This window comes from Morus notabilis, unplaced genomic scaffold (assembly GCF_000414095.1).
Source record: "Morus notabilis unplaced genomic scaffold, ASM41409v2 Scaffold345, whole genome shotgun sequence".
Lineage (NCBI taxonomy): Eukaryota > Viridiplantae > Streptophyta > Magnoliopsida > Rosales > Moraceae > Morus > Morus notabilis.
The window spans coordinates 305,963-317,337 of record NW_010356869.1 but is presented as its reverse complement, the minus strand read 5'-3'; the positions used below and the strand labels follow the sequence as shown (position 1 = coordinate 317,337).

The 11,375-nt window shown below is 36.1% G+C and overlaps 2 protein-coding genes across 3 annotated transcripts; one reads left to right on the top strand and one right to left on the bottom strand.

The window, feature by feature from the left end:
• The first annotated feature begins 6,117 nt into the window (after positions 1-6,117).
• Positions 6,118-7,505, top strand: LOC21395766 (auxin-induced protein IAA4). Of its 2 annotated transcripts, none has more exons than XM_010088826.2 (4): positions 6,118-6,515; positions 6,624-6,844; positions 6,954-7,056; positions 7,194-7,505. In XM_010088826.2, the coding sequence occupies exons 1-4, from the start codon at positions 6,292-6,294 to the stop codon at positions 7,243-7,245; spliced, it is 600 nt and encodes a 199-aa protein (XP_010087128.1). In that variant the 5' UTR covers positions 6,118-6,291; the 3' UTR covers positions 7,246-7,505. The 2 variants fall into 2 exon arrangements, with proteins under 2 accessions (XP_010087128.1, XP_024018690.1); XM_024162922.1 differs by having other exon boundaries at positions 6,120-6,515; positions 7,173-7,504.
• A 709-nt stretch (positions 7,506-8,214) lies between these two features.
• LOC21395765 (protein OSB2, chloroplastic) lies at positions 8,215-10,781 on the bottom strand. The gene is made up of 5 exons (XM_024163094.1): positions 10,426-10,781; positions 9,510-9,648; positions 9,336-9,420; positions 9,144-9,250; positions 8,215-8,724 (listed from the first exon to the last, which is right to left on the bottom strand). Exons 1-5 carry the CDS (start codon positions 10,767-10,769, stop codon positions 8,533-8,535), a joined length of 867 nt encoding a protein of 288 aa, XP_024018862.1. The 5' UTR covers positions 10,770-10,781; the 3' UTR covers positions 8,215-8,532.
• Between the last annotated feature and the right edge of the window lie 594 nt (positions 10,782-11,375).

Genomic DNA, 11,375 nt, shown 5'->3' with positions numbered 1-11,375 from the left:
CGGTTCACTGACCATAAGTTCGGTGAGATCTTGGAGAGTTGATCTGTTATGTTTGCAATGGATTTTCTAAAGGAATGAGGTTTAGTTGTACGTCCTCCTCTGCTTGATGGCTCAAATTATTCTTATTGGAAGGCTCGGATGAAGGCTTTCATCAAGGCTCAAGATGAAAGAGCATGGCGTGCAATCCTGATCGGATGGAAGCATCCAGAAACAAAGGATGCATAAGGAAAGGAGATTCTCAAGCCTAAAAAGTCATGGAGCACTGATGAAGACATGTTGTCCAACTACAACTCACGCGCACTCAATGCAATATTTAATGGAGTTGATGTTAACCAGTTCAAGATGATATCCGCGTGTGAATCGGCAAAAAAAGCATAGGAGATTCTGGAGGTGGCTCATGAAGGAACAGCCGTGGTCAGACAATCAAAATTGAATATGCTCACAACCAGGTTTGAAACTCTTCGAATGCATGAAATTGAAACTATTTCTGAATTTAATTCACGGTTGTGTGATATAGCTAATGAATCCTTTACTCTTAGTGAAAAAATTTCCGAGGTAAAACTTATCAGCAAGACGTTGAGATTATTACCACAGAGATTTACCTATAAAGTCACTGTCATTGAAGAGGCGAAAGACACTGAGATTATGAGACTAAATGAATTGATGGGATCACTGAGAACATTTGAAATGAATCTAAGTCAAAATAAGAAGGAGACAAAGATTTCTCAGGGGATTGCTTTCCAAGCCGAAGTGGAAGATAATGTTGAAGAAGAAGATGAAAACTTAGCAGAGTCTCTTACTCGATTGACTAAAAATTTTAACAGGGTGATGAAGAAGTTCAACGAGAAGAACTAAACTCCAACTTTCAACAACTCCAATAATTTTCAGAAAAATAAGGGAGCTACAAATTTCTCCAATGATAAGAAGAAGAATAGGAGAATTTAATGCCGAGAGTGCGACGGTTGTGGTCACATTCAGTCTGAGTGTGCTAACACTCTCAAAAAAAGGAAGAAGTCTCTCAACGTCACATGGAGTGATGACGATTCTGAAGGCAACCAGAAAGATGATGATCATGTGAACAACTATGTTGCGTTCAATGTCTACCAAGATGTTCCAAACTGCAGTGTTACAGATCGTGTCACGGCTCATGTTGCAACATCATCTGCAGCACACTTTGGAAAACCAGATGAAAACAGAGATTTTTCAGATTCTGACGGTTCCAGTAATGGTGAAGAACTGACTGAGGAGAAAATCCAGGAGGCATATGAAACCAAGTTTAACAAATGGGTTTTGGTGGTTAAAATGAATAAGTCTTTGCGGAAGCAAGTGGATGAGCTTATTAAAGAGAAAGATGTACTTAATAGGACTGCTGTAAATTATGAATTTCGGGCTGTTGAAAAGGAGAAAAAGCTGCAGAAGACAAGAGCTGAACTAGAGCACACTCAAAAGTCATTGAAGATGATGAATTTTGACACCACAAAATTGGATCACATTCTCTCGATAGGAAAAGCGAGTGGTGATCGATATGGCCTTGGCTATATTGGTGAGAGCTCAATGTCCAAAACAGTATTTGTGAAGAAGATGTCTGCCCCTAAGCCTCCGACCTCCTCCACTAAGAAGGTTACTATCTCATCCCCTCGACATAGAAAGTTTGTCCCCACATGCCATTACTACAGATTACCTGGCCACATAAGACCGAGATGCTACAAGTATTTAAATGCTTTGGAGAAATGTATGCTTATTAATCCACCAAATTCTGCAAATTTAAAGAAGACACCTAACGTGAAGATTAATGTGAAAAATAATTTTTCTAAACGTGTATGGATAAGGAAATCTGATATGAGGTGTCATAAGGCTTATACTTCTTTAGAAGCATGCACTAATGATTGTGGGTGTAGTGATGCTAGTTGCACTAAGCGATTGACAGATGTTAAGAGCATTATACAAGGGAGAATGCTACATTCAGGGGGAGTAAGACACATAGAAGATTCAGGGGGAGTAAGTTGCTGAAGACAGTTCTAGGGTGTGAATTTTTTTTTTATTTTTGTGTCTTTGGCTTATTTTTGACAAAAAGGGGGAGAACAATGTAATTTTATATTTTTTTTTGTCGTTTTTGAATTTTTAGGATCGTTTGTTAGTTTTGCCAAAAAAAAATGCCAATGGGAGAGATTGTTAAGTATTTTTATTAGTTGGCAATTTATTGGCAATCTTGTAAAAATTTAAAAAACAGGTTCAAGAAGATTTCGTATTGCAAAAGAAGATTCAGAATCAGATTTGAAGTTAAAGATTACACAGAGATAAGGATAAAGCCTTGGTCAAATGAAGATAAGGCATGTTGTGTGCAGATTTGTTGGAGATATGGATTGTGTTTCAATTTCAAATGAGAAGATTAAAAGTGGCACCTCACGTGGAGGAGATAAAGCATATTATGGTTTGGTTTTATGTTTGAATTTCAAAGAGAGCTTTATCTACAAAAGTAGATTTGAAGATAAATGGGAGATATAGCACATGGAGATCAAGGAAAGTTTATCTTTAGAATATATATATATATATATATATATATATATACATACATATTACACATGGACGTGGGTGTTTTTTTGTACATTGATGTGGAGCAAACATATTAAAGAGAACATGAAGATTATATGATGTATGTTGAATTCAGTTTTGAAATTCAAATGCACATATTAATGCTGCAAAAGGTGATGCAAAAAAAAAAAATGAAGATATTGTGCATTATCCGGATTCAAAAGGAGATCCAGTTTTAGTTTGAATTTAAAAAAGATGCTCAACGTAGAGAGAACTTGGAGGAGCTTTGATAAGATAGCTCACAAATATTTTGAGGAAGAGATTCGTGTGAAGTCTAAGAGGTTTTATTTAAAGGTTTCATCACAGCTCATAATTGACGGGGATTTAATAGAATATTTTCAGAAAAGAGTCTGTGAGTTTTTTTGTGAGTCTTGTGCGTTATTGAGATTGTCTTTCAGGAGAGGGATTTGTTACTTTCGGGAGGAAGCTCTGTCGGTCGAAGGGAGTTCACTATGCAATTTAGAAGACGTGTGATGCACGCTAAACAGAGTCATTGTGCGATTTCATCACAATGGCTTCATAGTCTATGAGGGAGTCCTTGAGTGAATGAGTCTATCAGTGTTGTAATTCTTGAAGTATAATGAAACTGTTTATTGTCTGGGCGTGGCCGCGCAGAGTATGTGTACGCACCAAACTGCGATATCATATTGCGTGTTCCTTTACATTATGCACTTTCTTTTACTTGAGCAACTGAACGTAATTAACCCAGATCTAACACTTGTAAATCTTAATTTTGCGTATGTATGAGGAAGATGAGGTAATAGCCGGAAATGAATGAAACATCAAAAGTTTTATGAAAAAAAAATATATAAATATATATTTTTTTTTTCTTAGGCATTTTTAACAATGATCAATTTCACAATTATGCAAACAACTGTTGTTAAAAGATGATTTTTTGACTATCGTCAAAAGGGGTAACACTTTTAACGATACTTGAAAAGACGACAGTTCTACAATTATTGTTAAATGTCAGTTTTAAATAGAAAATATGTACTAGTGATGGTATCATTTGAGCGCCTTAAAAATGTAAAGATTTGTGTTTGCCAACTAAGTATAGATTGACGCGCTCCTCCTCATTTAGAGATAAATTTCAATAGTAAGATTTTTAATGAATATTTCTATCGGTATCTGATAAGCTCCTTTAATAATAACGTCAACAAATACACAAACAAACTAAAGGTAGTTAAAGTTCAAAAGACGTGATATGTTTACAAATTCATGATCAATATATCTTGAAACTTGGATTGCTTAACAAAGACGTCAAAACACAACAATTATTGTTCTTTCAAAAATTCAAAATTCAAAGTTTGATTCTTGACCGATCGACCAGACACATCTTGTTAACTTTACAAATTTGAGTCAATAGTTATGCCTTGAAACATTTCTTTTGTGGCCTAAACATTTATTTATCCGAAACACGAAAGAAAAAGTCTCTTTCTGTACAGACGACTTATAATTCTATCCTTGGCTATTTTGTCTCTTGGGTTCTACATTGGAAACCGCCAGAAGAGAGTCCCTATAATGCAAAGGAAAATGAGTGGGGCATGCTGCATGCATGAGTACAGAGCGGCAAATTATAAAGTGGAATGTGGCGTATAGTGCAGGCATACACCAGTAGATCATGATCAGTAATGCTCTGATAAGATCTGATCATCATATATATAATCGATCATGATCATGATCTAAGTAGGCATGTAAAGGTGGTAGACCCTTGTGTCTGTGGTCCTCGCTAATGAGTGATGACTGATGATGAGATAGCTGGGGTTTCGCCTAAAGAATGCACAAAGAAAAAAAAAAAAAAAAAAAGCTTTCTCAATCCCAAACTATACGTTTGTATTTGTCTTTTGCTATACATTATCACATATATATGAGTTGTCACTTGGTGTGTTCTACGTACTATTATCCTTTGTGGATATGTTTTTGGGATTCCCTTGTTTGATTCGTTGTATTTCATGATCAACCCTGTCTTTATCCTTTGTTGTGAGTTTAGTTAGCAGTCATTCAACGTTGAGAATGACCAAATTGGAAAATATTCTGAATTCTCTCAACTATATATACATGATTAGTGAGTTCATGATCATAAACGAAGCCAAAATCCATCACCTTATGCAAGAATTAATACGTACAAGATAGAACTCAATTAATGTACATATTAACGTGTGATATATATATATATATATATATACATACATACATACACACACCACATTGCATCGTCACATTAATGTGTGATGTATACCTTTGGTTTTACTCTATATTCTATATATGTTTTCAACAATATATAGAAATTACCGACCTTGTAATTAAAATATACATTGAATCTTCTTTTCTCCTTTTTCTAATAAATGTTCGAAGGAAATTGTCTGATCAGTTGAAACGGGATGAGTCCTAATAAATACATTGTCTAGATACATATAACTTTCAGTAGTGTAATAAATGTGCAAAAAGAAACTCCTATTTTATAATCCAGAAAAAAAAAAAGTCTAACTTTGTTTTATCTTCTAAACTTATAAACTGATGACATAGTTTTGAATTATTTAATTGCCTAGCCAAAAGGGACTTCACGTTGGACATAATTAATCTACTTGTTGAAAAAAACTCTACTTTTGATCACTTCTAGAAAACTATCCTTAAGTCAAGGCTTACAGATTATTATTAAATTTACTTTTAGAAGCATGAGTTTAAATTTTTATAATTTATTCTTAATTAATATATTTTTTACTAATATAGTTATTTGATAAAAAAAAATATTAATTAAGAGTATGACATAAAAATTTAAACCTATACACTTTAAAATATATTTATCTTTTTTCTCCTCAAGCTTAATATACCTTTTCAAATATATGACCCAAAAAAAAAAAAAAATGTCATGTGCTCAATGCTTAACAAAATTCCAATACTTTTAAAGTTTAAGATCGTTCGTTATGTTGTTTAAATATTTTTTAGATTATTGTTATTCTGATTATTTCGTTAATTGTATGGTCAACAACCCAAAAACAAGGATATGGAAGATGAGAGCTGACCACGCAGGACACATGGACATCCCACATGTCGTTTGCCGACAAACCAATCGACAGTCATAGCGGGTCCCACCTCCCAGCCCCCACAAATTCACATGGCCATAACCTGCCAGTGAACGATAGCCACATGGGCTGTTCTTCTGTTTCTGTTTCATCCCTCTGATTTATCACCTTCACGAAATCTCAACCGTCTAATCCGGGTCCCACATTCGTCCAACACAACTCGCTTTGGCTTGTCGCCTTTCCTTCGGACACAACTGCCACGTGTCCCTCCTGTCACCGGCAACCGTATCTCCCAAACCGAGTTAAATCTCAAAATAAAATAATAACCAGAATCGATCAAATCCCTCCACTGTCTAACAAGCGTGGAGCGGGGCCCACCAACTCAAGCGCTGTTGCCCACCACTGGTTGGTCATTCAGCTAACCGCGTGCGGGACAGCTCTGTGGCGCTATCATTCCTCGCGTGTGCAAGAACCAAACTCAATATCGCACCACCAGAGAAATTGGTGAACGATCTGATCTCTATAAAACTCTCAAACCATTTTCATTTCTCCAGAGTCATCATCACTTTCACCACCGAAACCAAACAATCTAGAATTAACAGACAACGACAACCGACTCTTCAAGTCCAATTCAGTTTTTCGAACAGAATTTTCTCGAGAAAATTAAGAAAAACAAATGGAAATGGTCACCAGGATAGGGAAATTCGATCACGATGACGATCATCTCAATCTGAGACTCGGATTGCCCGGCACTTCCGAGGCGCGTGAGAAACAAGCGCCTTCTCTTGGTTCGAGAACTTCTAACAAGAGAGCTCTCCCTGAGGACGCTGAGGATCCTGGGTCTAACAGCAAGTGCAGCAGAACGGAATCTGCAAATGCCGATAGTGCCCTTCCCACCAAGTAATAATCAAGCCATTTCTTCTTCTATTACTACAATAAAGTGGTTTAATTTTGTGTTTAAGTACTTAATTTGATGTTAATTAACTAACATTATTGCGTTAATGACAGGACACAAGTGGTAGGGTGGCCGCCGATTCGGTCTTACCGGAAAAACAATACGCAATCAACGGTCATGAAAACGCCGCAGTCTGACGTGGCAGGAGGCAACAATAATTACGTGAAAGTAAGCGTCGACGGAGCTCCTTATCTGAGGAAGATCGATCTTAGGGTTTACAAGAATTATCCGGAGCTTCTCAAGGCATTGGAGAGCATGTTTAATCTCACTATTGGTAATTAATTATTTACAGATATTAATTTAGTTAATCTCTTCACATTATCATAATGGGATATTAGTGTTCTGATAATTATTATTTTTTTTTTTTTTTTTATTATCATCAGGCAATTACTCCGAGAGAGAAGGATATAATAATGGATCAGATTATGCTCCGACTTATGAAGACAAAGACGGTGATTGGATGCTCGTTGGAGATGTTCCTTGGGAGTAAGCTCTCTAATATTATTAATTCATAATTATGATGACTATCTAATTTAATTGTTGTTATTATTCTCTCCGAATTATTAGAAGTTGACAGTGTTTTACGTTTCTGATTGTTGCAGCATGTTTGTTTGCTCTTGCAGACGACTGAGAATCATGAAAGGCTCAGAAGCTAGAGGACTGGGTTGTGCATGAAAATCCAAACACGACCTGGCGACCATAAGATTATCAAGGAAAATTCCTAGGAAAGAAAATAATAATAATAATAATAAACACAGAGTTTAGCTGCAATTGTACAGAGCAAAATATATGTATTGAATATTTTAGTCCTCAGTAATAGGTTATATTATTATGTATGTAAATCACTATAAGATTACACAAAAGCGAAATATGCCACAATTTTTTTCTTGTAGATCTACATTTATTGTAATGATTTAAAGTCGAAAGAAGTTACAATGTCTAATACAAATTGTTGTTTCTAGTATTACCGTTTCCAAGTACAATTTTTTCCGGCATCTCTCAATACAACCAACAACTCTGGAAATATTATCAGATGTTCTTTGACTGACTTTTGTTTGGTCTAATGCTTTTTCTTTTTTTAATAGTAATTCTTGGCAAGAGGTAGATAGATGATTCAAAATTCTTACCAGCGAATTATCGTACGCCGGACAACGTGATCTGAAGAAAACCGTGAATATAAACTTAAGTTATTTATTCAGCAAAAGAAAAAAAAAAGAAAAAAAAAAAACTTTTTGAGTTATTTGTGATATAATCTAAAGCGCACAAACTCGAGTATAATATATTGGAATTTGAAAGAATTGTTTTACTTGTAACATTTTCCATGTCTATCAAAAATATGAATTTTAAAGTACTCAGGCAGCAAAACCATTTATACACCGGAAAAAAAAAAAAAAAAAAAAAAAAAAAAACCACACACACATAACTGATTAACAGAATATTGCAAGTTCCTTTGAGGGAGAGAGAGAGGAGACAGATACATATTGTAATTTTTTTTTTTTGGGTAGAAGAGAATATTGTCAGTTGCAACTACCCTGGAAGTTATTTATAAATATATATTTGGTGAAATTCTACGGGATAAAGTTATACTCTTCAAAGAAATCATCTACAGAATCTTAGATAACCATAAATAATGGAAACGAGATCTTCAAAAATCTTCAGCCAACAAAGCTGTCGAATAGCTCTATTTCAACCCGCACTAACAACCTGGGTCGAACTTCTTAAATACAACAATGTCATGATCTCTTAAATACAATGTCATGATCAATATAATTTCAGAAATTCAAAGAGCCAAAACATAGAGAGGAGATCAAATTCCTTCACACCAAATAAAGGTCGAAATACATGATAAAAACCCAGAAATGAAAAAAGCCTTTAACACGTCTCTATCAAAACTTATATCCATGCTCTGTACAAAGAATTACCAACTGGCATAGAAACATACACTACTTTCATCAAAATCAGTTAAAAAGGTGAAAAATTCTCTTGAACCATTAAATGTGCGTCCATCCTGCTATCCTGATGACCATTAAGGGACTCCATTCTTGTATCTAGAATCGCAAGTTGGGCCTTCACCCATGGCGGGTTGTATCTGCCTTCAATCCACAAGGCTTCTCCAGTATCTTTGTGTTTGAAGTCTGGGTATTTCGGGTTCCTCTGGGAATTGGAATAAACAACATTGAAGCAAAGAGAAGGAAAACATGACATGTTTTTGAAGTTCAAATGAACAAATCAGAAACTAAAATATATCAAGATTTCAGTTCGGCATAAGGCTTCAAGAACTTTAGCAATGTAGCATTTCGTCCCAGTTAAGTTCAGTTTCATTAGAAATGGACTGTGACAATTTTACAAATATAGCTAGCATCTCATTTCAATAATATCCGTCACAATAAAATATTTATAAACAGAGTTGACGAAAAGACGTTCATATTTTCTTTTCTTTTTTTTTTCTTTTTTTTTTTGAGGGATGTTCATCTTTTATCTTGGTCCACAAGTTAATATATTTTGAGTTCACTTCCATGGCTCTTAATTTTAAGAAATGGAGAAAAAGGTGCAGTCCAGCTACATTATTGTACCTTGGTTTTCCTATTATCCCACCAATCCACGGGATTAGCAAAGAAGGCTTGCCATAATTGTTCTACTGTTTCATCGCTACTTGCACCATTGTTTCCAAGCTTTCTACCTGCAAGAAGTTTTTGAAAAATACATAGCATTAGGCTTTAAGCACTTGAAATCTTGTTAAGGCGCTGTTTAAAAGTATGACTTGCCTGCCAACATGGAATCAGAACCATGATCATACATGGTCGCTGATGAGAAGCTCTTTTCGATAAAGTTCAGTTGCTGCACAACCACCTACAGAAGATGAATAAGGTGTCATTATCCATTTGATCATGCTAGTGGAGTTACAAGATGAAATATCACAACACAGTATATGGTAAAACCTTGTAGTATGTCTGCTGTTTCCCCTCATCATTTTCAACTGTGTCCGAAATCAGACGTCCACTGACATATATTTGTTGGCCTTTTTGTACATGTTGAAAAGCAACTTGTGCTAGTTCATCCCAAAATGTCAAACTGATCCTGGAAAACACCAATTTTTCAAGTTATTAAGGGCTTGAAATGCCCACCTCACACGTTTATGAAAATAACACCTCAACGGCATCAGTGGAAGCAATCAAAAGAATGTGAACATGCTAAGGAAACACTTGACCCAACAGTTAATATTTCTTTACCAAACCAAAAGGCGTAGAATACTCATGAGAGAAAGAGACGGAGTTTGAGCTTCCAATTAGATTCATCTATAAATCGTCTCACAACCATTGTCGATATATTGCAAAATCGTATTTGATTTTAGAACACATGAAGAGCTAGTTAGATTGTTACTAAATGGGGCTGTCTGATATATTCTTCTCTACCCATTTATTCTTTTCTTTCTCAGACATTTTCCATTTGCTCCTTGGTAATAAATATCAGTGAATTAGTATCTCTTTGCTTCTTTTTTCTATCAACTACTTCCAAAACCTTGAACCGTTTCATGTCTAAATGGAAAATTTCTCAAATCCAAAAAGTCTACCTTGTGAAAACCAAATGCTCAATCACAAATCATAGCAACCTCAATTGGATGCAACAATACAAAAACACGGAATTCAAGACATTTCAATCGTTTTTCCATTTTCACATGCGAGTGCATGAAAAAAAAAAAAAAAAAAAAAAAAAAAACAATCGCTTCACTGATGAGACACAAACACCTTAGAAATCAGTTAATCCCAAAAAAAAAAAAAATTTGATTTTTTTTCCCGATAAAACCCTAGATATCATGACGTAAAAAATCCAATTACTGAGATGTGGTTGAATTACCAGGAGGTGTCGGTGGAAGACTTCTTGACGGCGAGACGGGTCCAGGCGAGGACCTTGCCGGAGGCCAAGTGCTTGATTTCGACGGGAACACCGACGACGCCGATGAGGTGCACCGTATTGCAGAGTTCCTTCTTCCACTGAATCTCCGCCGGTCTAGGGTACACCGTCGTTTGCTGGTTGTTGCCATAATAGTCTCTGCTGAACTCCACAGAGCACTTGAAACGACGCCGTGCGAAGCCCAATCGGTTTGCGTTCGAGGTCCGGGACAGGGAAGAGATATTGGGGTTCAAGAAAAGCAAGTTCCTAGCTGAAGAAACTGTTGCTATGCCGCTCTTTATCGCCATTGCTCGCTTTTACCTAAGAAGCTACGCGCCAATACTTCCTTTTATCTTCAAAGCCTCCTATGCCGAGAGACGAGGCAGTACCGGGCCTTTGGTCTGTCTGATATTGGGCTTCTGAAATTGGTGTCTGGAGATGCACTGAAGGCCCATGAAACCGAGCCACAGGCCCATTAGGATCGTATCTAGTTGGGGTCCTTTACAAAAACACTTTAAATTAGAGAAAGGGGGAACGAGGGAAATGGCAGATTTTCGGCCTCATTCATTTCACTAGTTCAAATCACAACTCAAATTTTTACTATAATATTTTTTCTCAAAAAAATTTAAATTCAACACTTTCTACTACACCGCTTTCTCTCATATGAATTTATTTTTTAACTTAAATTTTTAACTCGAACGAGGCGTGAGAATAAAAATTTATATTCGACCTTGTCTCTCATCCTCAGATTCGGCCATCTTTGTCGTCGATCCTCGCCTGTGCCCTGGCCGACCATCTTCGGCGAGAAAGAGTTGCAAACATTGTCCACGAAGAGAGAAAAAGAGAGAGCGCATGAGCGAGTTAAGTGAGAGAGATAAATTGAGCAAGCAGATAGAGAGAGAAAGGAAGAAGAG